The sequence below is a fragment of the Mobula birostris genome, chromosome 15 (genome assembly GCF_030028105.1).
Source record: "Mobula birostris isolate sMobBir1 chromosome 15, sMobBir1.hap1, whole genome shotgun sequence".
Taxonomy (NCBI): Eukaryota; Metazoa; Chordata; class Chondrichthyes; order Myliobatiformes; family Myliobatidae; genus Mobula; species Mobula birostris.
In genome coordinates, this window is record NC_092384.1 from 53,331,412 (window position 1) to 53,358,902 (window position 27,491).

At 40.8% G+C, this 27,491-nt stretch overlaps 2 protein-coding genes across 2 annotated transcripts in view; one reads left to right on the top strand and one right to left on the bottom strand.

Annotated features, from left to right (window-relative positions):
* Positions 1-2,099: 2,099 nt before the first annotated feature.
* psmd7 (proteasome 26S subunit, non-ATPase 7) lies at positions 2,100-21,786 on the bottom strand. The gene is made up of 7 exons (XM_072279819.1): positions 21,635-21,786; positions 19,582-19,673; positions 18,914-19,006; positions 18,205-18,302; positions 16,672-16,752; positions 14,015-14,106; positions 2,100-2,730 (listed from the first exon to the last, which is right to left on the bottom strand). The coding sequence occupies exons 1-7, from the start codon at positions 21,706-21,708 to the stop codon at positions 2,298-2,300; spliced, it is 963 nt and encodes a 320-aa protein (XP_072135920.1). The 5' UTR covers positions 21,709-21,786; the 3' UTR covers positions 2,100-2,297.
* Positions 21,787-21,820: 34 nt separating this feature from the next.
* The window catches only part of dhx38 (DEAH (Asp-Glu-Ala-His) box polypeptide 38), a 102,521-nt gene continuing 96,850 nt past the window's right edge, over positions 21,821-27,491 (top strand). The window contains exon 1 of the mRNA XM_072279820.1: positions 21,821-21,903. The gene's annotated coding sequence lies outside the window, so the exon portion shown is untranslated. The remainder of the gene's footprint in view (positions 21,904-27,491) is intronic.

Below are 27,491 nucleotides of genomic sequence, written 5' to 3' on the forward strand. Positions count from 1 at the left end.
GATCTGTGATGTCTCTGGGTCCACTTCTGAAATTGGAAACTGTTGCATAATATGTCCATTGAGTTATTTTGTATTAGATACTTTTACAGAAATGGCACTGCAACAAGTTTTAAATATTGAGTCCATTGCCCCTTACTGAATAGCTACAGGCAGCAGGTGACTAAAGGCTCTCTCTTTCAACACATGTTAATGTTGTATTAATTCCCTCCATGATCTCACTGTAACTTACCACTTTGGTTTGTAAATGGCTAGGTGCACACAGTGAGGGTATGTATTTAATACGTGGCCTTTGTTACCCAATCTCTCTTCATCTAGTGGTCAATCATTCACAACTCTGTAAATGCTAATACTGTACACATTGCCATTCTTCAGAGAACTGATATGTAGCAAAACATTTTCTTCAGAGTAGCTTTTATGGCAAGTTTTAATTTAGAGTATCCATAATTGGTCTCAGCGATTCCTTGGTTAAAGTAATTCGGATTCCAGAGCTTCTATTCTATAGTTTAGCTTTTGTTGCGATAGAGTGAGATTTATCATTTTCCAGTGCAGCCATTCTCACTGAAACCATCAGAAGCTGCTAACTGGTTTCCTGTTGTGAAGTTTTGTGCAGATCAATTTTATTGAAGGATTAAGGCAGGACAAGCTAAAGACTCTTTACCAACGATCCTACTTCCTCCATTATCATCAATTAATTGCAAAGTCAACACGTCAAATATAGCTAAGATCTGTGTCCATCTTTAATTTTATTCAGTCAGTAAGAGTACTATAAGAATCTGGTAGCGGCAGGAGTAGCTATCAAGCCCTTCATATGCACCCCATCATTTAATGTGACCAAAACTAATGTATGCTAGCTTCAATTCCTTTGTGCTGTTTCTCCATATTATCTTTTCCTTAATATATCAAATATTTGTCCACTTCCACTTTAAATATTCCTGATGATCCACCTTCCACCACAGCAAATAATTCCAGTGACTCACCACCCTCTTGAAGAAGCAATTTCTATGTACCTAGGTTTAATTGACAGCTCATCATCTTGTTATGTCCCCTTGTTCCACACACTCTCAATAATGAGTGTCCCAGTGCCTACTCTGTCAAGCCTCCTTTGGATCTTGAGCAATAGACAGAGCATTGCAGAATCTTGTGTTTGTGATTTTCCACTCCCTAGAACCTCAAATGCTTGATTAAGATCACAGTCCAAAACTATCCAGTCTCTCTTCGCTTTCATCCCAGGTATTAGCCTGCTGATTCTCATTCATACTGCCTTCAGTACAAGGTACACAAATTGTATGCTGAATTCCAGATGAGGTCTCACCAACACACAGATAACTTCAACACAACCACCAATTCTTTTGCAATGAAGGACAAAATGCCAGTTGCTGCCTTCTACTACTTATTGGACCTGACTGCTAGATTTTTGTGATTAATGCTCAAGGACTCTTCCATCTCTTTACTTCACTAACATGAAGTCTCTCTCCTTTTGGATAATCTATCTTGAGTTCTCAGACTGATGTGCCTGACCTACATTGAATTCCATCTGCTAGTATTTTGCCTACTTACTCAACCTATCACTATTCCATTGCAGAATCACAGTATCCTTACCACGTGACCCTCCACCTAAATCCATACAATCTGCAAACTTGTAAACTTTAGTTTTTAATGCAAATAATTAGTTGCAGACCAAGAACTGATCCCTGCAGGACTCCATTTGTTACCTCCTCCCAGTCTGAAGAGGGCCATTTATTCCAAATCTGATTTTCATCATACGATCAGTTTTCAAACCATTCTAACAAACTTTCTGCAACATTTGGGCTTTCAGGTGGCACTTAGTCAAATGCCTTTTGGAAATCTAAGTACACCACATATGTAGGTACCCTGCTATCAAAACTCGTACCATCTTCAAAGAACCTGAGCAAATTAATGATGAATGCATTTTTAGTGCAGGAGCGGGGTTGTAGGATTCTGATACAGGCTTGTTCATTCTCATTCTGAAGTTGCTTAGACACATGTATCCAGCCAGAAACAGGCAACATATGAAAAGCTTCGAACTAACTCATCTCAGTATCTTAAGGCAAATGGAAATGAAACAACCTAGAATAACATTATTAGTAAAGTAATATTTATAATGTTTCAAGATTTTAAACATGTACATTGTACAGATACAGAAAACTGCCCCATGCAAACACATCAACGGCTGAATATTTTGGCCCTTTTATTGCAGAAAGCCGAAGTATTAACATTCCCACTCGATGCCAAGTATTGCTGAAGTTCTGTTTTTCTTTAAAAAAACACGGCACAATTTATTTTCTGTCTTTCTTTTCTTCCTTCTTTGATTCACATTTTTCTTTTTCTTTCTCATCTTTCTTTTCTTTTTTCCCCTCTTCTTTTTCTTGCCCTTCCTTCTTTTCTGCATCTCTGTTGGCAATTTTATTATTGATTAAATTGTGTAGAGCAACCACTGATCGAATGAGTGATGCAAGATACACCACCAACATCTGGTCGTTTGTCTTCAGGTAAAAAGCTTTCACAAACTCTTGCAAATTAACATCAGGTAGAAGATTGAAGACATCTTGCAGCTGGTAGATAATCTGATGGTTGATGGGCAATTTCCCCGTGGCTACTTTCTCCAAGTAATTCCTTATCTCTAAAATCTTTGAGTTCAGCCCTTTGAGACCATGCACTTGGTTTGTGATTCGCTGTGACAGTGTTCCCACTGTGGTATCTTTAATATCTCTGTAATGGCAAAATAAGCAAAGAAAAAAAGACCTTTACTTTAGAGTCTGTTTTTGGCCAATCGTAACAGCAGGCGCATCAAGAGTTTTATTCACTGAAAGTACAGCTGTGCGGCGCACAAATACAAATTGGTCTTTAACTACAGACTATTTTATATTATCCTCAAAGCGCAGGTAATTTTTCTTCTTGCTGCAATTACTGAAATCAAAATATATTATGATCCTATTCCGTCAATCAATAAAATAGCTGCATATCATCCCGAAAGAGGATTACAGTTGGGAGCTTAACGAACAAGGATACACATTGTATCAAAAGGACAGGCAAGGAGGCAGAGGGGGTGGCGTGGCTCTGTCGGTAAAAAATGAAATCAAATCCTTTGAAAGAGGTGACATAGTATCAGAATATGTAGAGTCCTTGTGGGTAGAGTTAAGAAACTACAGAGATAGATAGAACCCGGTAGAAGTTAAATACAGGTCTCCAAACAGTTGCCATGATAGGGGCTAGAAATTACAACAGGAGATAGAAAAGCCATGTCGAAAGGACAATGTTACAATAGTCATGGGGGATTTCAATATGCAGGTAGATTGGGAAAATCTAGCTGGTGCTGGATCCCAAGAGAGAATTTGTAGAATGCCTGCAAGATGGCTATTTTAGAGCAGCTTCTGGTTAAGTCCACTAGGGGATCAGCTATTCTGGACTGGGTATGAACCATTTGATTAGGGAGTTTAAGGTAGAGGAACCCCAAGGAGACAGTGATCATGATAGAATTCATCCTGGAATTCGAGAGGGTGAAGCTAAATTCAGATGTATCAGTATTACAGTGAAGTAAAGGGAATTACAGAGGCATGAGAAAGAAGCTGGCCAAAGTTGATTGCAAAGGGACACTAGCAGGAGTGACACCAGTGCAACAATTGCTGGAGTTTCTAGGGCAATTCAGAAGGCACAGGATAGATACAGCCCAAAGAAGTATTCTAAAGATAGGTGACGCAATTGTGGCTGACAAGGGAAGTCAAAGCCAAAATAAAAGCAAAAGAGAGGCCACATAATAGAGCAACAGGATAATATCAAAGAGGATACCAAAAGTTTGTTTCAGATATATAAAGAATAAAAGATAGGTGAGAGTAGATATTAGACCGCTGGAAAATGACAATGGAGAGGTAGTAAAGGGGGGAGGGGGTAGAAGAAAGCAAAGAAATGGGAGATGAATAAGTATTCTTCATCAGTCTTCACTGTGGAAGACACTGGCTGTGAGTTCTAGAGTGTCAGGGAGCAGAACTTAGTACAGTTGCTATTACCAGGGAGAAGGTGCTTGGGAAACAAAGGTCTGAAGGGAGACAAGTCACCTGGCCAAGATGGACTGCACCCCAGGGTTCTGAAAGAGGTAGCTGAAGAGATTGTAGAGGCATTGATAATGATCTTTCATTTCTAGCACAGTTCTGGAAGACTGGAAAATTGCAAATGTCACTTCACTCTTTAAGAAGGGAGGAAGGCAGAAGAATAGAAATTACAGGTCAGTTAACACAGATCTCAGTGGTTGAGTCGATTGTTAAGGATTTGGTTCCAAGGTACTTAGAGGCACACGATAAAATAGGCGAATTCAGCAGGGTTTCCGTAAGGAAAAAAAAAAGTGCCAGGCAAATCTGTTGGAATTCTTTGAGGAAATAACAAGCAGGATTAACAGACAATTGGTGGATGTTGGCCGGTAGTTGGTGTTGGGACTGTGTATGTTCTATGTCAATGATTTGGATGATGGAATTGATGGCTTTGTGGCCACGATTACAGACGATACGAAGATAGGTAGAGGGGCAGGTAGTGCTGAGGAAGCAGGGAGGCTGCAGAAGGACTCATACAGATTAGGAGAATGACGAAGAAGTGGTAGAAGGAATGTGTTGGAAAGTGTATGTTCATGCATTTGGTTGAAGGAATAAAAGCATGAACTATTTCCTAACAGAGAACAAAATTCAAAAATAAGAGGCGTAAGGGGATTCGGGAGTCCTCATGTAAGATTCCCTAAAGGCTAATTTGCAGGTTGAATCAGTGAAGAGGAAGGCAAATGCAAAGTTAGCAGTCATTCTGAGAGGATTCAGAAGCAGAATCAGGTTTATTATCATCAGCATGTGATGTGAAATTTGTTGACTTAGCAGCAGTCAGATGATACAGTTGTACCTCCCGGATGGCTGTAGATGGAGCGTGAGGACTGCCTACCATATTCCATAGGGGCAATCATTATGTCCCCTATTTGGTTAAATATAGAGGCAATCCCATTATCCATAGCACTAAAAAGATGTGGAGACAAATGGGGAAGCATTTGAAACTCAGAACATTATCTTTTCTTGAACCTGTATCAGCCAACCCCTCTTTTATCCCCCCATGTATTGATGGGGCCTTTGATGCATGGCAAGAATTAGGGATACACAGCATTGGAGACCTATACATACAAGGGATTTTTGCGTCATTTGGCAGCTCCAGGACAAATTCAGATTGCAAAAGAGTCATTTTTTTCAGGTATCTCCAGCTAAGACACTATATAAGATCACATCTTTCCGGTTTTGAGATGGCAGAACATGATAAATTAGATAATCATTTAAGATGATGTTTAGGGACAGAACACACCATCGCCTATCTGTATGATGCCATGCAAAACAAGTGTCATACAACAATGGATAATATTAAAAAAGTGGGAAAAGGGGTTGGGTACGGAGATAGAGGAGGTTATATGGAATGAGGCTTTGGAGTATGTTAACTCCTGTTCCATCAATGCCAGGCATTGTTTAATACAATTTAAAATCCTACATTATCAAAAGTAAGGATTCATAAAATATTCACAGAGGTGTCCCCAATGTGTGAGAAGTGCAAGTCCTCGGACAAATTTGTTACATAGTTATGCTTTATGTTCCAGGATACAAGTGTATTGGAAGCAAATATCTGAGGTCCTATTGAAGGTACTAAAGGTTCAGATAATACCAGACCCCATTTTAATTTTTGGAACTTCTGTGAGGTCAAATAAATTCCAGGCTACCCAGCAACAACTCCTGACCTATGGCATACTTAATGGAAAGAAGCTCATACTGATGTTCTAGAAAAAGGAGGAAACTCAATCACTCAGACAATGGTTGGCTGCATTAATGGATACTTTGCATCTAGAGAGGTTAAGATACGTTATCAAGGATAGACTCAGGGAATTTGAAAAAATCTGGCAACCATTACTGTTGTATTTAGAAGAGACTGACAGCTGAACTAAGTGTGTGTGTGTGTGTGTGTGTGTGTGTGTGTGTGTATGTATATATGTATGTACACATACACGGGGTGGTAGGGTTTCCTTTGCTTTTTGCTTGTTCACTATACATACATTCATTTGACTTTCATTATGTTGTTATAAGAAAGAAAAAAGAAGCACTGTACTTTAGGACATTGTTGGTTGCGGTTAAGCTGATGTTGCTCCACAATAAAAAAAATTGAAAACTTAGCAGTTCAATGCAATACATAATATAGAACAGAAAAAATAATGTAAGGGGGGGTTTCGATTTTTATGTTACTGCGGAGGCTAATTAAAACGGCATCTTTGTTATGTTAATCTGGGGAATGCGGCTTTGTTGTCTTAAACGCTGAGAAAGTTTGCGCTAGGGTTCGAAGTTGTCACACAACTTGATAGGGTGTTTAGCTGTTCCTGAATCGCTGAGTGCGTGCCTTCAGGCTTCTGTACCTCCTACCTGACAGTAACAGCAAGAACAGCTTCTTCGCCTCTGCCTTCTGATTCCTAAATGGACATTGAACCTTTGGACACTACCTCAGTTTTTAAAATATACAGTATTGTTTTTTAATCTATTCAAGATACATATACAGTAATTTATTTAATTATTATTTTTATTTAATTTATTTTTTTTACTCTTCGGTATTATGCACTGCATTGAACTGCTGCTAAGTTAACAAATTTCACATCATATGCCAGTAATAATAAACCTGATTCTGATTCTGAATATAAAATACAATGCTGAAACTTTATTTTGCACTTATGAGGCCTCACTTGGAATATTCTAAGCAGATTTGTGCCCATTATTTAAGAAAGGATGTGCTGACATCAGAGAGGGTTCAGAGCAGGTTCGCGAGAATAGTTCTGGGAATGAAAGACTTAATGTATGAAGAGCGATTGATTGCTCTGACCCTTTACTCGCAGGAATTTAGAAGAATGGGGGGGGGTTAATTAAAACCTATTTACTGTTGAAAGACAGATAGAGTGGACGTGGAGAGGATGTTTCCTATGGAGTCTAGGACCAAAGGGCATAGTCTCAGAATAGAGGGATATCCATTTAGAATGGAGATGAGCACGAATTTCTTTCGCCATAGGGTGGCAAATCTGTGGAATTTGTTGCCACAGGCCAAGTCATTAGGTGTATATAAGGTGGAGATCGATAGGTTCTTGATTAGACAGGGCGTGAAAGATCATGGGGAGAAGGTAAAAGAAGGGGGTCGAAGGGGAAATGGATCAGTCATGATAAAATGGCAGAGCACACTAAATGGGCCAAATGGCCTAATTCTGCTTGTATTTCTTATGGTTTTATGGTCTTGTTAGAGTGATTTTTGGGTTTAGGTCATTTACATTTAGCAAATGTCTTTGGCTACCAGTCTTTTGTTCCTTGAAAATGTATTGTGGATTTAATTTGGAACAATGCATTCCTAAAAAGCTGTGAATCCCAGTCCAGACGATGCTGGCGTCTGTGGGATGGACGCGAATCAGAAGGTGTGAAGTTTGTATGTAGTTTCAGAATCAGTATCAGGTTTAGTATCACCTGCATGTGACATGAAATTTGTTTACTTAGCAGCAGCAGTTGAATGCAATACATAATCTAGCAGAGAAAAAAACATAATAATAAACAAATCAATTACAGTATATGTATATTGAATAGATTATAAACATGCAAATAACAGAAATACTGTATATTAAAAAAAGTGAGGTAGTGTCCCAGGGTTTAATGTCCATTTAGGAATCGGATGGCAGAGGGGAAGAAGCTGTTCCTGAATCGCTGAATGTGTGCCTTCAGGCTTCTGTACCTCCTACCTGATGGTAACAGTAAGTAAAGGGCATACCTGGGTGCTGGAGGTCCTTAATAATAGACACTGACTTTCTGAGACACCACTCCCTGAAGATGTCCTGGGTACTTTGCAGGCTAGTACCCAAGATGGAGCTGACTAGATTTACAACCCTCTGCAGCTTCTTTTGGTCCTGTGCAGTACCACCACCCCCCCCCCCCACACCAGACAGTGATGCAGCCTGTCAGAATGCTCTCCATGGTACATCTATATAAGTTCTTGAGTATATTTATTGACATGCCAAATCTCTTCAAACTCCTAATGAAAAATGGCCACTGTCTTGCTTTCTGCATAACTATATCAATATGTTGGGACCAGGTTAGATCCTCAGAGATCCTGACATCCAGCAACTTGGAAACTGCTCACTCTCTCCACTTCTGATCCCTCTATGAGAATTGGTATGTGTTCCTTCATCTTACCCTTCTGGAAGTCCACAATCAGCTCTTTCATCTTACTAACGTTGAGTACCAGGTTGTTGCTGCGGCACCATTCCACTAGTTGGCTTATCTTACTCCTGTACACCCTCTTGTCACCATCTGAGATTCACCAACAACGGCTGTATCGTCAGCAAATTTATAGATGGTATTTGAGCTGTGCCTAGCCACACAGTTATGTGTATATAAAGAGTAGAGCAGTGGGCTAAGCACACACCCGAGGTTCACCAGTGTTGATCATCAGCGAGGAGGAGATGTTATCACCAATCTGCACAGATTGGGGTCTTCCGGTTAGTAAGTCAAGGATCCAATTGCAGAGGGAGGAACAGAGGCCCAGGTTCTGCAACTTCTCAATCAGGATAGTGGGAATAATGGTATTAAATGCTGAGCTATAGTCAATGAACAGCATCCTGACATAGCTGTTTGTGTTGTCCTGGTGGTGTAAAGCCGTGTGGAGAGCCATTGAGATTGCATTTGCCGTTGACCTATTACGGCGATAGGCAAATTGCAATGGGTCCAGGTTCTTGCTGAGGCAGGAGTTCAGTCATCATGACCAGTCTCTTAAAGCATTTCATCACTGTTGATGTGAGTGCTACCAGGCAATAGTCATTAGGCAGCTCACATTATTCTTCTCAGGCACTGGTATAATTGTTGCCTTTCTGAAGCAAGTAGGAACTTCCGCCCGTAGCAGTGAGAGGAAGAAAGCATTGTATATACTTCGTAAATATGGAGTTGTCCTTTGTGTTTAGCACATAAATATTGAGCCCCACTCTGGGCCAGCAGCCCTTTCCGCCAAAAACGTCTCCATATGATGCCTGCTGTACCTTGTTTCGTCAAATAAAGAAGCTGCTTTGTATCTACCCAGTAACTTTCTCCAGCGAGTTCATTCACGCAACATTTGGTGTCAGGAGTGGGATGCCTTCGTGAACCATCGTGTGGTCAGCCATCTTAGCACTCTAAGTGGGTGAGTATTTTTAAAAATTAGCACTCACACTTGGAAATGTTCGGGTTGATGGTGCACGGGAACACGAGGTATCACGAATGCAGGGAGATGAACTGGCAGATATAAAAATAGTGTGCGCGTGTGCATGTGTGTTTATGTAAGTGATGAAACTTTGCGTGTGAATTTGGTGAGATGGGGCCACCAATTGCGAAGGGTGGTTACTGATGGTTCGGGACAACCAGAGTGGGGGCGGGGAGCTGCATTTTAAGTGTATATGTTTTGCAAGTGTGATGCAAAGGAATACAGCAGGCATCATGGGTTCAAGTGCTCAAATGGGGCAGATTGCAGAGTTCATACCCTGTGGTTTTAAGTATGTGCTGTTTAACTGGTACCTGCCTTTCATATTTTGTGCAGTGTGGGGTTTCTCAGGGAGAGGTTTTACCCAGATACATCTACCAGGATGGCACCTACTGAGGTCAGGCTACATCAGGTCAAGAATCCTGATGATCCAAGCCAGCCCTTGACCTTGATTACGACCATTCATAAGTCCTTCACCCTCGGGGAGAAACAGAACATTTTGTCTGAGTTGCCCTCACTTAAAGTCGCATGTGGGAAGTGGGAATTCTGAATTCTGGCGTAAGCTCGAGGAAATGGTTGAATTTCACCAGATGCACTCTAAAGATATACATGTTTTGGTCAAAGTGAAGTGCCTGAGGAATATATGGGACGGTATGGCCCAGGAGGTGTGAGATGTTACATGGGCAACTATCGGGAGCACCCGCACTGAAGAAAGATGTCGCTCTTTTAAAGTGGAAGTGAGGCAGCGGACTGGGGGGAGGCGAGAGTGACTGGTGAGCGATAATGGCAGTGATTCAAGAGAGCTGACGAGATAGCTATAGGTTATGCAGAATGTAAATATTGCGTGTATGAGGAGTATTCCGCGTTGGATAATCCAGGGAGGGACGACCAAGTCTTTCTGAAAATGATGAAGGAAGGCCTGAGCGAAACCCACCAGGAAGTTTTAGATTTAGGGATAATGGTGGGTTCGACCTACTCTGCAATAGTTTCGTGGGCCAGTGAGATAGACCAAAGAAAGTGCAAGAGAAATTGTAATGTGGCTATAGTGGATGCAGCTACTGTGATGTCCCAGAGAGTTTGTTTTGTTTGCCAGCGACAAAGGCATGAAGCAAAGAACTGCTGGAATAGACGTGGGAGGGTAAAGGAGTTGATATGCTACAGGTGCAGCCTGTTGGGACATGGTTGGAGGCAGTGTCCAAAAAAAAAAGGGAAAGAAAAACAGGTGAATGTCACAGCAGACACGAAATCTCTCACCCCATTCGTGCCCAGTCTGACCAATCTGACTGTCAATCAGATCCCAGAGCTAGTAAAGACAGCTCCTAGGTCAGAAAAAGATGTGGCGGCAGGCCCACTGCCAGCGCTGGTGACCTGCGGATGTACACAACAGCATTGTTGGGGGACGGCAATGTAATATATTAGTGAACATAGGGGCCGGTATCAATAACTGACCTACCCTTGCCAACAACCGGACAGGCCATTTATATTCGGGGTGTAGGGGGATGAACAATGAAGGCAGAAAGGAGTGAGTCACAAATACTCACAATCGGGGGAGTGCAGTTCCAGTGTATTTCTGGGTCTGTCCAAATAATGAGGGTACCATCCTTGAAATAGACATCCTAAGGGAAGTCGGGGCCATTATCAATTCGGGAAAGGGAGAAATAATTATGGACAAGTCGGGGCAGTGAACATGTACAACCAATAGAATACACAAACTGGCTAGCATAGTCGCAGCTGCCCCAATCATTAGAGACTGGAGCCAGCAGTTCCCAGCAGAGTGGGGTAGACACAAGCAAGACTGTGGTTGAGTAAAGATGAACCCACTTAAAATAGAGGGGGGCCGGTGTAAACCCCATAAGCAGTAGCAGTACCCTATAAAAACTGATGCACTGACTGTTGTTCGGGGTAAAGTGAAGGAACTAAAACACCTGGTGATACTCAGAGAGACTGCGACAACTAACAACTTGCCTATACGGCTAATAAAGAAGCCCAGTGGACCATATCCATTAACAATAGACTATACCGCCCTTAGGACCGTGCCGAGATTGCATCCCATAGTGGTGGGTCCTGCAACAATCCTGAATGGCCTGACTCCAGAACATAAAGTTTCTCCAGTCGTGGATATGGCTAATGGATTTTGGGGGCTCCCCTTAGCACCCGAGTCCCAAGACCAATTTGCCTTCACCTTGGGTGGGCAGCAATATGCATGGGCCAGATTCTGCCAGGTATCCCACAATAGTCCAGCCATTATTCATAAAGGCGTGGTGCTGACTTTGGAAAAGCTCAATCCAACAGGCACCACCAGCACCGCTGAATAGATTCTAGTTTAGGAATTCCTTCCAAGGTGGGGAACCCCAATTCAGGTGGGCTTGGATCAGGGAGCACATTTCATGGGGAAAGTGATGAAGGAAATATGCTGACTGCTAGAGATTTGACAACGGTTCCACGTACCCTACCACCCTCAAGAGTTCAGGGATGGAAGAAAGGATGAACCGAACAAAGCTATAGCTGAGACGGGAAAGACGTGGGTTGATGTATTACCAGGAATCCTGATGAGATTGCGCGCAACCCTGATGGGGCGAGCAATGTGACTCTCTTATGGGGTAATTACGGGCTGCGGGGAGCCTGGGGCTTACAGGGATAGAATGACACAGTATGTGAAAGACTTCTGTAACCAACTTAAAGTGTTGAAGGACCGAGTGAAACAACAGCAGCGCATCGCTGATCAGAGAGAGCCAGGGGGAAAGGAGATAGTCCTTCCACAGCCTGGCAACCAAGTCACGGTGAGGGTGCTGCCGGAAAGGCCAGGGTTTGCCCCCAGGTGGTACCCTTAACAAATGATACCTGTGTCTGCAAGGCAGCCAGTGGAAACACTGGATTCAGGTTAAAGCAATGACTCATCCTCTTGTTGCTCTCACAGACAAAGCAGGGGATCAAATGTACCCAGTAACCATGTAATTACAGAGAACATAAGAGAAGAACACCAGCCGACCACAGCTAATGAAAACATACCCGGAGGAAACGCAAAGGCAGAAGACACCGAGGGCATGATGGAAAACCGTGAATAGCATGCTAAAGTGTGATGGTGATGGTACTCTGTAATGAAGGCTGGTTGCTGAAAGTAGATGAATATTTTAATAGCATAGAACAGAAAAGATATTGGAAAATAGGTGGGGAGGGATTTTAAGTTAAAGCAGAGATAGCAAGTTCCATAACTTCCATGGCATTTCAGACTGCACACAGCATCTGAAGGCAGTCACCCCCAGGATGAATGAGGGGTAAACCCAAATGAGCTGAGCCCTTTCAGCAGTCAGGCCAGTGATCAACTGGACAGTTCGGAAGGGGGTGCCACTGGGGAGAGGTCCTTGTAGTCATTGACATAGAGACCACCCCAAGCCCTTCCTGTACGTCGATGAGAGGGCCTGTGAGCCTCATGCACTTACCTTGCCGGTGCCCATGAAGAGAGAGAGTTTTAGCAACCTGAGAATGAAGGGGTGAAGATAAGGAATGTGATTAAGCTGCAATTGGCCTGCAGGGAAAGCGCCAACAGGCACAGGAAAGAAGCTGCATTTCTAAAGAATTGTTGAAATTTTTGGAACAACCTCTCTGCTTAGTATTTGGTAGTTAGAGATTAGAGGATGCTAGGATAGATATTGAGGCACGCAAAATTGGGGGGAATTTCGAGGCAGGGCATTTTTGCTGCCCTATTTGAGTAGATCCTCCTAGGTTGGCCTTTCCTGGTACAAATTTATATTTGTCCAGGAGGGCCAAGAGGAGGGACTGTTAGTGATTTTTGGGTTTAGGTCATTTACATTTAGCAGATGGCTTTGGTTACCAGTCTTCTGTTCCTTGAAAATGTACTGTGGATTTAATTTGAAACAATGCATTTCTAAAAAGCTGTGAACCCCAGTCCAGACGATGCTGGCGTCTGTGGGATGGATGCGAATCAGAAGGTGTGAAGTTTGTATGTAGTTTCGAAAGAAACGTAGTATATACTTTGTATATGTGGAATAGTCCTTTGTGTTTAGCACACATATATTGAGCCCCACGTTGGGCAGCAGACCTTTCCACCAAAAGCATCTCCATATGATGCCTGCTGTACCTTGTTTTGTTGAATAAAGAAGCTGCTTTGTATCTACCAGTAACTTTCTCTGGCTATTTCATTCATGCAACAACAGTCTAAGAAGAACAGGTTAATTTAGCATCCACTGGAAGGTCATTGTAGAATTACAGAAGCAATTCTGATCATATCACAGGAAGGATGTAATTGCACCAGATAAAATATAAATAAAAAATACTCCGACCGTGACCAGGATAGATCGTTTCAGCTGGGTGGAGGAATTAGCCAGACTGGGGTTGCTTTCTTTGGACCCAAAGATACTGCAGGCAGGTTTGATAAAGTGGGTAAAATGTGAGGGGCTGTCTCACAGTGACCAGCTTTTAGCCCTTCAGAAATGGATCATTGATTAAAGATTGGTTGAACAATAACAGAGTGCTGAGAAAAAAGTATTGTGGTCTATAAATTATTGCCCAAAAGGGGAATAATTTATAGACCACATTACATTTAAAAGTATTTCATGTTTCATAGCCAAATGTCCACTGATCAAGAGCTAGGATGCAAAATGGCATGAATACACAGGCCAAATGACCCTCCTCTGTGCCTTGTATTTCTATGAAAGAAAAACATAAAATTTCCATAATCTGGCCCAACAGCAAGAGACTTGCTCAGACAATGTCAGCTTACCGTAGCAAATGCTCTACTCCAACTTCTTCAGCTTCTTCTGCCCCTATTTCACTGGTTACATGTTCAAATGTTTTGGAAGTTGGAGTTCCATCCTGAAGACAGACCACACAGTAAACAATGAACTTTACAGCCATTCAGAGAGGGTTCAGGTGAGCACACTCAATGTTCTTATTTTCCTTTTTCAAAATTTCCCTTCTTATTTATAAAGCCCTAATTATTGTCCTGGTACATTTATCAGCATTCAGCCAGAGTTCTGCACAAAGATGTGTTGTTTACATGAGTGGTTCTCAAGCTTTTTCTGTTCATGGTCCACCTGTGACTTTCATTTACCTCTGTGGTCTCCACCCCCCATAGTCTCCATTAGATGCTAAAGTTTTGTTTTGGTCGACTACTAACTGTCCTAATATTCAGTGAACAGGTGTATATGAAAAATAAAACTATTTCAAAGCTCTGAATCTTGCTACTTTGGGTATTTAGTGAGATCCTAAATACTGATACAAACTAGCGAGTGTTTGACTATCTGGTCGCAGCTTGGTTAAAAATAATTGAAGATCACCTCTTTGCACAACATCAAGACGGCTACAAACTTGATAGCAGGTGAAGAGCTTGACTAAAACCACATTCAACTAGATAAGTGGTGGAAAATCCAATTAAAAACAACCTTGCTTTCTCCCAGAGCTGTGGAAACTTATTTTAAACATTAGTTGGACTGGACTGGTCAAAGAACACTGAGGCTGTCTACAAGAAGGGTCAGAGCCGTCTCTATTTCCTGAGGAGACTGAGGTCCCTTAACATCTGCCAGACGATGCTGAGGATGTTCTACGAGTCTGTGGTGGCCAGTGTTATCATGTTTGCTGTTGTGTGCTGGGGCAGCAGGCTGAGGGTGGCAGACACGAACAGAATCAACAAACTCATTTGTAAGGCCAGTGATGTTGTGGGGATGGAACTGGACTCTCTGACGGTGGTGTCTTTAAAGAGGATGCTGTCCAAGTTGCATGCCACCTTGGTCAATGTCTCCCATCCACTACATAATGTACTGGGTGGGCACAGGAGTACATTCAGCCAGAGACTCATTCCACTGAGATGTAGCACTGAGCGTCATAGGAAGTCATTCCTGCCTGTGACCATCAAACTTTACAACTCCTCCCTTGGAGGGTCAGACATCCTGAGCCAATAGGCTGGTCCTGGACTTATTTCATAATTTACTGGCATAATTTACATATTACTATTTAATTATTTATGGTTCTATTACTATTTATTATTTATGGAGCAACTGTAACGAAAACCAATTTCCCCCGGGATTAATAAAGTATGACTATGACTATTATCAGAAACCATCTGTATACATTCGTTTCATCTCACAAAGTTGTTGAAAAAGGCAATCTTGAAGTGCATTTGATTTGATGAAATTGACAGCCATTACTACAGCAGCAAGGATGTCATGCAAACATCTTCCCAATTATTTCCCCAATCAAATGCTGATGGTGGTTCACACAGCGTATGCAAAAAAACATCAGGCACATCATTTTGAAAATGAGCAGTGAATCCTCTATATCTTCCTACCATCAAAGCATCACCAACAGTTGCACAAGCCATTATATTTTCCAGTGGAATATTGTTTTCCAAAGACCATCTCTTGATTTCTTGAAAAAATTCGTTTCACCTTTAATATCTGTCTTAAGCTTTTGGGCAGAAAAGCATCTCCTCAATGGCCTGATTATTATTCAAAAACCTAACACATGTCATCAGATGGGCTTCATTATTACATAATATGCTCTCATCGATTTGCAGGGCAAACTTAACTTGAAATTGTGCAACTAGCTGTTTTTCCACATCACTGACATTTCATCAATATGCCTTGATACCAATGAGTTGCTCAAGGGGATGGCTTTTCCCATTCATTTCATTCAATGCTCCAATTAAATTAAATATTTATTTTTTATTTATATATTTTAGTAACATTTCATGAAAACAGTAAACTTATCACGGCCCATTCATAAACTCCTGTGACACTATGAAATCTGGCATGGCCCCCTATGGCCCACATTAAGAACCACTAGGTGTAAGCCTAGGTGATAAATGTACAGAAGGATTTTAACATGGTTTACAAAACAGTCTGTCTAAATCACGTATCCCTTCTGCACTACTGATTTCCCCAACCAAAGTAAAATTATCAAAATCCATATATACTATACACTACCTTGAGATTCATTCTCTTGCAGACATAAATAGAAAAACAAAGAAATACAATAAAATTTACTATAAACTATACACAAAAATTGACAACCACTGTGCAAAAGACATTCTGCAGAGAAAATAAAATACTGAGAATACAAGTTGTAAAGAGCCTTTAAGAGTGAGTCTGTAGATTGTAGGGGTGTAGAGAGTGAAATCATCCATGCCAGTTCACACTGGATCAAGGATTATTCACTGATTTGGCATCCACTTCCATCTGGAATCAGAACACACAGGCTCATTGTTCTCTGAGTGAAGAGATGCAAGGAGTTATAAAAAAATCATTGGAATGGATTTTGAAATCAATGAGGAAATTTTTCATAGGTATTGAACAGAATACATCCTAAATTTGAGTTGGTTTCACCTTTTGAAGAGACAAAAATGACTGACAATATTTAAAGAAGCCACGAAGCAGCACTTACATCATGAACTTCTTCTACCGAAATGTAAGCTTCTGTAGGGAGCCCCAGATCTTTTGGCTTGACATCAATGATGACTAAAACCTTAAAAAATACAAAATCAATAGTTTCAATCTCAATGCTTTGAAACTTATAGTCCAATTAAAGAACATCCATTTTATTTTTCTTTTATCACTATCAGTCATTGTGGAAATACCTGAAATTAGGTCAACAGCTTATTCTGTGACCATGTTTCATGTTACTTACAAGTGTTACAAACTTATCTCAGAAAGGACACTTAGGAAAAAAGTATTTTAGATTCTTTTTTTCTAATCAGATTGAATTAAAAGAAAGAACTATTTGCAGCACTGTGCTAAAATTCAATATTGTTTTTGGTAATCGATCTTTTTCAATTTGTTTCCATCTTGCTAAAGGTACAGAAAGTAGCCGATAAGACTAAAGGAAATGGAATAACCTTATTTGCCCTGTAGCAAAAAGTATTCTGTCATATTCCCATCCACTCCATCTTGAATCTTTTGCCATTTATCCACAATAAGAGGGTGGTTTACAGGAGCCAAGAGCCAATTAACCTGCCTTCAAGTCTTTGGGACACAGAAGGAAACCTGACCCTCCAGGGAAAGCCCTCAGGGAGAACGTACAAGCTCTACACCAACAGCAGCTGAAGTAAGGATTGAACCAGGTCCATAGACTAACTCAGTGAAACTGTGTTGACTCTGTTGTATGTTCCATGCAGATTATCATTCTGTCATAGAAAAGCAGAATACAAATAAAAGGCCTGTGCCCAGGTAGTCTGTACCATGTAGTCTACCCAACTATATCTAATCTCCTGTGTTTGGCCAATAGCCCTTAAAACCTAACCACTCCCTGAACCTATCCAAGTGTTTCTTAAATAATACTCTTGCACCTGTTTCAACCATGTCCATATGCTCACCACCTTCTGCGTGCTGCCCTTCAGATCCCTTTTAAATCTTTCCCTTCTTACTCTAAATCTCTGTTCCCTAGTTCTGAATTAGTTATCCTAGTTATGAACTAAGATCTCAATTTTTAATCCAATCATTTTGATTTCACACTCACTTAAAACAAAAATTTAAGCCAGTCTTTTACTCTGATCCATAAATTTTTGAACACACTTTTCAATTCTTGCACTTTAAGGCTTTGAATGTTTGATAAACAGTTAATCTGGTGGACATACCACAGGATTGTTTATCTGACTGAACACCAGATTGAGAAAATGTGGGTGAAACATTGTATAGGAAATTATTTTCTTTCAAACTGAAATGTCAAAGTACCACATATGCAGCAAGCACACACACACTCTTAAACATTGGATTTGTACAATAACACCTGGGATACTGCATTTTATTATTTAATAGGGTAAAAACAAAATCACCACGGGAAGAGGAAAGCAACAAAGCCACAGAAAAATAATAAACGTGTTGGAACAACTGGTTAAATAATAGAAAATGCCTTAGAAATGAATACAATTTACCACCAAACATTGAAGTTATTTAAAAGATGGAAAACCTAAAAGCTTACGGAATTAGAACAGTATCGTTTCATGAGTTCATTGATGGCAATGTCATTTTTGTGCAACTTGGGTCCAGTGTGATACCATCCAACGATCCTTTCCCTGGCTAAGACAGGTACATAATCATCCGTTAAAATGCAGTTCAGTAGATGTTAAAACAACAGCCATCACACTTAACATTGATTAAACAGCACAGGGAATGAGAATACCTTAACAAAATCTATTTCTTTTATGAAGAACACAAAGCATAACTGATCATATTTTTGCAAATTGAGCAACAATATTAATGAATCTTGTAACAAAACATTCCATAAACTAAAATATTTAAAATTATTTTAATTGATTAGTTTTCTAAGCCAAGGTTGAGTGGTTTGAAACAGATTTTACCGAATTCTTTTTAAAATATATTTTCCCTCCAAATTTGACACCCATATTTTTGAAAGCCACCTTGCCCTATGCTGCTCAGTTCATTTTTGATGAAACATATAATCTGTTCCATATTTCAATATTGCTTACACCAAGGCAAAAAGTTTTCAGTGTTAAGAGAGGAGAAAGTGACAAGCTTGTTTTCAGGGAAAATCCCTGTATAATTTGTATTTTACATATCAATATGCAAACCCATGCTGCCTGAAATATGTTGTTTTTAGTGCAAACTATAAATATGTTCAAAGCTTGCAAAGTTTAAGCTTTATCTTCCATGTAAGTCAGAAATCTTACCATTTACTTTCTTAAACATCCCATACATATTCTCCAAATAATCATGATCCAAGAACCACACTGTATCATCCTTCTCATCTTCATCGAATGGAACTTGAGTGGAAATAAATAAATAAAGATGTTTTGAAATCCTAAACACTCCTGTTTGTGTCATATTGTTTATGGAGTTGCTTTCCACATTAGTAAGTGAATGCTGCAAAGATAATCGTGCTTTAATTTCATAACTCAAAGCAACAAAATTTAAATTATTTCAAATGTGCATTATTGCTAATGATCAAAATTTACTTCAACTGCTTTTGTTGGAAGTGTAATGACTGGCTCACGTGTGCTTATCAAATAAACTTCAAACAAATTTAAAATTAAAAATTTTCCACTCAAAAAACTGGATTAATGATTACTGGCTTGTGAATGCGTACCAAACCACACAAACAGTTGAACAACAGAGGTACGTCACCTATTGTTCAAAGTTGGGATTAATTTTATGTATTTTTGTATTCAATAGAAAAAACCAACTCCTTCAGTTTAGGAACTGTACTATTGGCATTCAGACTCAAATAGAACAATGTCAATTTAATCCCAAGTAAATTGTTTCAATTAAGTTACAGGTATAATGGAAGATTGTTAATCTGTAATAATTAATCTCATTCATCACTAGCTTTGATTCTTACCTGCAAAACTGTTTGAAACATCAAGTATCTTTTTGTGCCATGAACCCAGCAGCACTCCAACCACTCGTTTTTGATTTCCAACTTTTCCTATTCTGAGCATTAAAATAAATCAACATAAAAATAGTTAAACAATTGTAATCTTGAAAGATTCCTCTGAAACATACTATTAGAATAAAAAATAAATACTATTCACAGCATCAACAATCACCAGTTCCTACATTATGGTGAAAATAACAGCACTTACTTTGTACTTTTCTTGCTTAGGAATTAAATGCAAAAAAATGCATGGGAAATTGAGTTTGTTAGTGCTTTCATTTAGCTCTGTAAATTACTGTCAAGTTTAACTGGTGAAAAAACAAAACATTTATTTTCGATTCATTTTGAAAATTACTATATTTGCTTTGATTTAGGAAAAGCAATAGGGCAAGATTTGTGGCAGCAGTTAACATTGCGTAGTGCAGCGAGCAGCAGCAATCCGGGTTCACTTTTACTACTGTCTGTAGAGGTACGTCGTTCACCCATGACCGAGTGGGTTTCCTCCCATAGACAATAACGTACAAGTCAGCAGGTTCACTGGTCACATGGGTGCAACAGGCTCATTGGCCTGATTACCATGTTTTATCTTTAAATAAAACTTCAAATCGGTTAAATCAGTTTCCAATGAAACCTATAATGTACAAAAGATATTTTTCTGTAAGAGTTTTTGTCTAATACATTTTATTTGCTGACATTAATACTCACATGCAAAAAGCAAAATTCGAAATGGTGTACCTAGCAGTTTGTGGTGGTGGGGTAGAAATACGTCTCTACCAAAGGAGGTGTAAGACGCTCCTTCCCTTCGCTAGCCTGTTGGTCATCCTTGGGCAAGGTAAAGCACCTGCTTAGCCTCCCAATCAGAGTCACGTGAAGCCACAAGTCACATGTCACAAGTTTTGATTTCAAGACCAATGATACCAGGCAGACAATCTCTGAAGAGTATTAATAATTGCTGGGCACTCATCTTGCCCAGAAGGCAGCAATGGCAAACCACTTCTGTAGAAAAATTTGCCTAGAACAATCACGGTCACGGAAAGACCACTATAGCACTAGTCAATAACGAATGAACGAACGAGTAGTTGCCATCTGCACTTAAGATTTATTTATCACTTGCATCCCGCTCAAAAGTTATATCAATTTATAGCATCTCATTTTAATTCATGTGTGACGTGTAGGTAAACTGATTTTCCTAGTCAATTTGAAAAGAAAACCTTGGATTTTTTTTGACGTTTCCTCAAAGACATCTGATTACCTTTTGAACACTGACTAATGTTTTCAGTAGGAGGCAAAAGTGAAGTCTATGCACAATATATATAAGGTTCAGTACTGTCAATGAGTGTCAGAAGAGTACAGGTAGGTCATACAGGATTTGAACCTTTGCTACCATTCATTAACATCATGGCTGATATAATTTTGGCTTCCATTGCACTTCCCTGATGACTCCCTGGGTGAAAGTTCATAACCCTTGTAGGGAAGATGTCCTCCTTGTCACCATCTTAAACGGGCAATTCCTTATTGTCTTAACATTTACCGTCAAACCATCTTAATCTTGTACGTTTCAATAAAATTGCCCATTTCTCTTCTAAGCTGCCAAAATTATACTCTGGCAGATTCACAAAAGTGCCCACAAACTGTACTGTGGCAGATCCTCATTTTAAGAATAAAATACAGAAATTACAATTTCTTTTGCTATGGCTTTAATAGCTGGATCACAAACCAGCACCGAAATAAAGGATAACAGTTAACTTACAAACACTGAAAATTAACCACCGGTACACGACCCCGTGCACAATTGGGTACATGATAACAAAGTCTGTACTTACGAAGAAAAATAGTTACCAATGTAAACTGCCAACTGAGATTTGGGAGCGGATTTTGCGCAAGTGCTGTCAATGTGACTCAGCAGGGTAAGGCCTTGATCCCGCCCTACCGCGGCTCAATAAAAGCAACAAAAGCCCCTACACTGCCGCTGCACAAACCACCACATGGCCCAGACCGCCCCTCCTTTCCGTCTTACCGATTGAAATGATCCACCACACTCAGGAGCACTAACGGGTGTACAACTACTTTCTCCACCACAGAATCCGGCATTGTGTCCGATTCGCTTTCAAATTAAACGCCGCCGCGGAGAGGGGAGAGAAAACACGCACACACACACACCGGAAATAGTCCCGGCGGCCGTGACCTCCCTTCCGGTGATGCCCCGGCAACCACCGCGGTCCCAGCGTCATGGCGGCTGTGCTGTTGGTCGGATGCGGGATGTGAAGCTGCGTGACAGGAATCGGGGTATGTTATTAGGTTTTTTGTTCCTGGAGGCTGTGACATAACAGCGAAGTACAGGTGATGCTTTAGTGCTTGGTGTTTTAAATTCATTTGCCATTTGTCAGTTGTCCTGGAGAAGGTCATGGTGAACGGCTTTTTAAATCCTTTTTGGTCCTTCTGAGGAGGATACTCCGACGGTGGTCTTGAAGAGGGAGTTCTACAGGTTAGATCCAGTGGTAATGAAGGAACCAAGTCAGAAATGTGCACAATTTGGTGGTGGGGACGACCTGCGAGGTGTGATATTGACATACACCTGAACTCCTTATTGGTGTTGGCCTATACGGATGGGTGCTATCAAAGCAGTCTGCGTGAGCAAGACTGTGCCATTGTGTTGCAATGGTGGTTTGAGCAAAGGAATTTGATTTAGATAGTCTTCAGTGATTTTAGAGTTGCACTCATCCAGACATGTTCAAGTTCAAAGTACGTATTTGTCCCCATATGCTACCCTGAGATTCATTTTCTTGTGGGCATTCACAGTAGATACAAAGAATCACAATCAAATCAATGAAGAGCTACACATAAAGACGGGCAAGCAATAAACGTGTTAAAGATAACCTGCAAAAGAAAAACAATAATAATGCACATAGTAAATTAATAAACAATAAGTAATAAATAATACTGAGAGCATGTGTTGTAGAGTCCTTGAAATTAAGCCCATTGATTGTGGAATCAGTGTTGTGGTGAGTGAAGTTAACCTCTCTGATTTAGAAGCCTGTGTGGTTGAAAGGTCGTAACTGTTCCTGAACCTGATGATCTGGGACCTAAAACTCCTGTACCACCTCCTCGATGTAGTAGTAGTAGCAGGCCTGGATCATGTGGATCCTTGCTGATGGATGCTGCTTTCATCTGGCAGTGCTGCCTGTATATGTGCTTAAAGATGTGGAAGGCTTTTCATGTGATGGACCTGTATCCAGTCAACAGTCAAGATACTCGCTACTGTGTATCTAAATGAAGACTATTCCATTGCACTCATGTCAAATTCATTTGCTTCAAAATATCCAGTTTCTAATCTGAGATAGTTGTCAGTTTTTAATGTTGGTGATCCAGTTAAGATACCGCCAAAATTCTGAGTGTGTGTGAAGTTGCTATTAAATGTCAAGGATTGATGATCTTAAACTTCCACTTTTGGAGATGATCATTGTTTGGCAGTTTCATGGTGCTAATGTTTTTCGCCACTTTCAAGCCTGAATATGATTTAGATTTTGCTACATAGGAGCATTTACTGAGGAGTTATGAATAAAATTAAACATAGTGAAATGATTAGCGAACTTCTCCACCTCTCACCTCTCACTGGTAAAGCAGCAAAAGATGGATGGGCTAACAACATTTCCCTGAAAACTTTCTACAGTCATATCCTGGGACCAGGATGAATGTTCTTCAAGAGACACAAATATCTTCTTTCATGCAAGCTATGACATGCACTGTACATGCATTTCTTCCTACTGTGCACCAGCTTCAGTTTTACCAGCATTCCTTGACAACACACTTGCCCAAATGCTGTTTTGGTGTCAATTACTCTCACCTTAATTCAGCTGTTAGGTCCATATTTGACCATTGAAGTGTCACTTGAGTGCTATTTGCTAGCTGTATTTATTATACTGTCCATCACTTTACTGGTGATTGAACGGCAATTAGCCAGGTGCATTTGTCCTGCTTTTTATGACATGGCAAACCAAGATTAAATTCATTTTGGGCAAATTGTGTTTAGGATAGAGGCACATCTTATACGGAATAGGGGTCTTTAGCATTGCAGCCAGAATGTCCTTTGGTCCCGTAGACTTTGCTTTAGCTAGTGCTTTCAACTATTTCTCGTGTCATGTGTGAGGAGATCCTGGAGTACTCCTATTAACTGTGCTTTTGAAGAGAGAGAGAGTTATTTACCATCGATATGTTGCTTTTGAAGAGAGAGCGAGAGACGAGGAGACGAAGATTAACGGTTGGACTGTCACTTTAAGGCATTGGAAGTAACTCTGGATTTTTACTGAGTTTGGAGTTGGAGACAGCACCGAGCAGCTCGAAAGTAGCTGTGGTGACCAAAGGCAGGTTGTTGATGTTACTTTCAAGGACAGGTTGCCTGCTTGCATTTCTTTGCAGACAAAGGAAGGAAGGACTCTTTGAATGACAGGTGATGCTCAGTCTGGTGAAATAAATGGGAGGTCAGATGATACAGACCTCAGACACATGATCGGGACACTGAATGAGCATTGTTGTGCCCGCAGAGAAAGTAGGTTTTCGAGGATCGATCAGGCGGATCGATCCAAAGTGCTATTCCAGCGGTGAAGAAGGGGTTGACTGGTGGGGAGTTGTCTATGTGTCCACCCTTGCCGGGGTGATAGCTCCACCACAGGAAAACTGGTTCCCCTGTTTAAAGTCACAGTTGGTGACTTGTAAAGGATTTTGGAGGACGACGAGAAGATCAACGGCATCAGCTCACCTGAAGACTCAATTCACACACACACACACACACACACACACACACACTCTCTCTCTCTCTCTCTCTCTCTCTCTCTCTCTCTCTCTCTCTCTCTCTCCATCACTGCTCAACTAAATACCATGAACTGAACTGAACTGAACTTTACTCAACATCGTAAGACTATCTTTTTACCCCTAGACTTAAAGGAGCTTGGTTTTCATACATATATATTCCACACTTACTTTTATATATAATCATTGCTAACCTGTGTGATTTATTTACATTGATATTACTGTACTGTGTAGTTACTAATAAATATTATTAGTTTATAGCAATACTGGACTCCAAAGTGGTTTCTATTTCTGCTGGTTTCTTTATCCCTGTCACGGGGTACGTGACACATGTGAAATGAATCAGACTGATGTCTGTGGTGGTGGGGATCTCTGGAGGACACTGAGTTGAATCATTGACTCTGCAGTTCTGGCTAAATGGGTTTGCTGATCTTTCAGTCTAGTCTAGCACTTGCATACTGGGGCCAGAGGGAGGGAATATTCTTCGGAGTGTTAGATAGATAGATATACTTTATTGATCCTGGGGATTGGGTTTCATTACAGCCACTCCAAGCAAGAATAGAGCATAAATATAGCAATACAAAACCCACAAACAATCAAACAACAAAATGCAAACTATGCCAGATGGAAAATAAGTCTAGGACCAGCCTATTGGCACAGGGTGTCTGACCCTCCACGGGAGGAGCTGCAAGTTCGATGGCCACAGGCAGGAACGACCTCCCGTGCCACCCAGTGTTGTATCTCGGTAGAATATGGCCAAAGTCCCAACAGTAAAAAGTTCAATATCCGGTCTACAAACACGTTCCTCGATCGTAATATGACCCGGATTCTTGAAGTTGTCGCTGACTCCTGTTGACTGCCCACTACTATCCTCAACTGATGTGTCAAAACTACTGAGTCTCGATCTGATCCATTGGTTGTTGGATTGATTAGCTCTGTCTCTTGTATCTTAGCTTGCTTGTAGTTTTGAAAGTAATTAACAGCTGAATGGGCAAGTACGCTCTCATTGAACCAGGTTTGATATTCTCACTCTACCACTGGCTCGATAGTAGTGGAATGCTCTGTCATGCATAATTAAAATATACTAACTTATTAAAGTCAACAGGGTAGGTAAAGAGCAGGTGGCTCACCAGATGTGTCGCTTAGAATTAGGAGTCATTGCCTCAAAATAAGCAGTGAGATATTTAGGACTAAAATGAGAGAAAAATTTTCAGTGGGTGGTGAAGCTAGCATATGGTTACGAGTCAGAGGGCAGCAGAGATCAGAGGGAGCAGTTAGAGACGATTCTCAATGAACACCTGTTGAAGAGACGATTCGCACTGAACTCCTGTCGAAGAGACGATTCGCACTGAACTCCTGTGAAGTCTCTTTGAGGTAATTTGGTGCTCCATTCTGTAATCTCTGAGGAGTGCCTACACTGAAGAAGTTTAAATCCCCTCTTAGACCAGAATTCTTTGAGACCCTCTCTCATAGCTCCTCCTCTGTGATCTCTGCTGCCCTTTGGCTCTTCGACCATGTGCTAGCTTGTCCTCCACCCCCTCACCTTTTTATTCTGGCGTCTTTCCACTTCCTTTCAGTCCTGGTGAAGAATCTTGGCCGAAATGTCGACTGTTCATTAATTTTCATAGATGCTACCTGATTTGCTAAGTTACTCCAGCATTTTGTTTGATTTTTTTTTCTGCTTTTACTGATGGTTTACAGCACCCTTGGATGTCTCCAAATCCATTGTGATTTAGTACAGTTGTAGTTCACACATCTTAGTAGAGGTGTACTTGTGAGACAAATCAATCTATGGCTCCACAGGCAAGGTACATTAGTCCTTCTACCGCTGCTGTCATGAATAGATGCATCTGCCACAGTACGATTGGTGAGAATGTTCAAGTATGTATGTTTCTGTTTTTGGTTTTTTGCATCCTTCTGTAGTTCCAATCCATAAGAGTTACTGTTCATCCTTCACTACTAAATTGACCAGTTTTGGTGCAACGGGGCCACAACTTGTGATTGACTTTGAAGTCCCTCACTTATCCATGCTACTTTCAGTATTTTCTCCAAGTGTTGTCGATGTATTGGAGCACTGATATATCTGTTCAGTCAGTGAGAGTCAGGAACTTGTTTGATGATCTAATGCTTTGGGAGTTAAAGGGGCCCAGTTGCTTTTATGTCTATGTGTTACTGTGACACTGTTTCTGGTGGGTATGCTTGGGATGAAATGTACTCCATTATTGTGATGAATGAGCCTGGCATGTTATCCCTGAGTTATGATTCTGAGGATGACTGTTTAAAGCAGCACATTCAAAATGCTAGAGGAACTCAGCAAGTCAGGCAACATTTATTGAGGGGAATAGTAACAGTAACTATTTTAAGCTTGCTTTGACTAGTCTGTGGGGCAGCTTTCCTAATTTAGACACCAGTCCCCAGGTGTGTATGAGAAGAAATTTGCAAGGTTGACTGCCCGGGAGCAACTTTACTATGATTTTATTTGATTCATGCCAAGCGGTCTGTCTGGTTTTATATTTTCTTGTTGTCAACATAACTATTATCATATGGCAAAGTAGGTTTCCCATTTCAGAAAACAAAGTCAACTTCATTGAATTCACATGGAGGCCAGGTCAGCTAAAGACAGCGTATTTCCTCACCTGAAGGACATTATTGAATTAAAGGTGAATAATGTGCCTTCATGGTTTGCAGTAATAATGTGTATGAGCTTATCGCAGTGAAAGAAGGGTGAAAGATGTAAAGAGACAGAGAGCCTCGCTCTATGCTGCAGAGTCTTCAATTTCCAGTCTGGATTCTACTCTATGGAGCAGGATGAAACATTCATGGGAAGCTTGTGATCAGTCAAGTGAGCCCAGGGAGTCTTCATAACTTGAGGGAGGGAGGCCAGTGGTGAAGTGCTTGAGGAGAGTGTAATAGAGAGAAGTCCAGTGCATTTGTGGGAGAGTGAGCTGTAAAAAACATGGTTCTGCAGTCTAAGGAACTGCATTGCAAGGCATGAAGGACACAGATCTATTATGGGCAAAGGGCATTAGTGTAGATGGGCAAAAAAGTTGGCATAGTCGTGTTAGGTT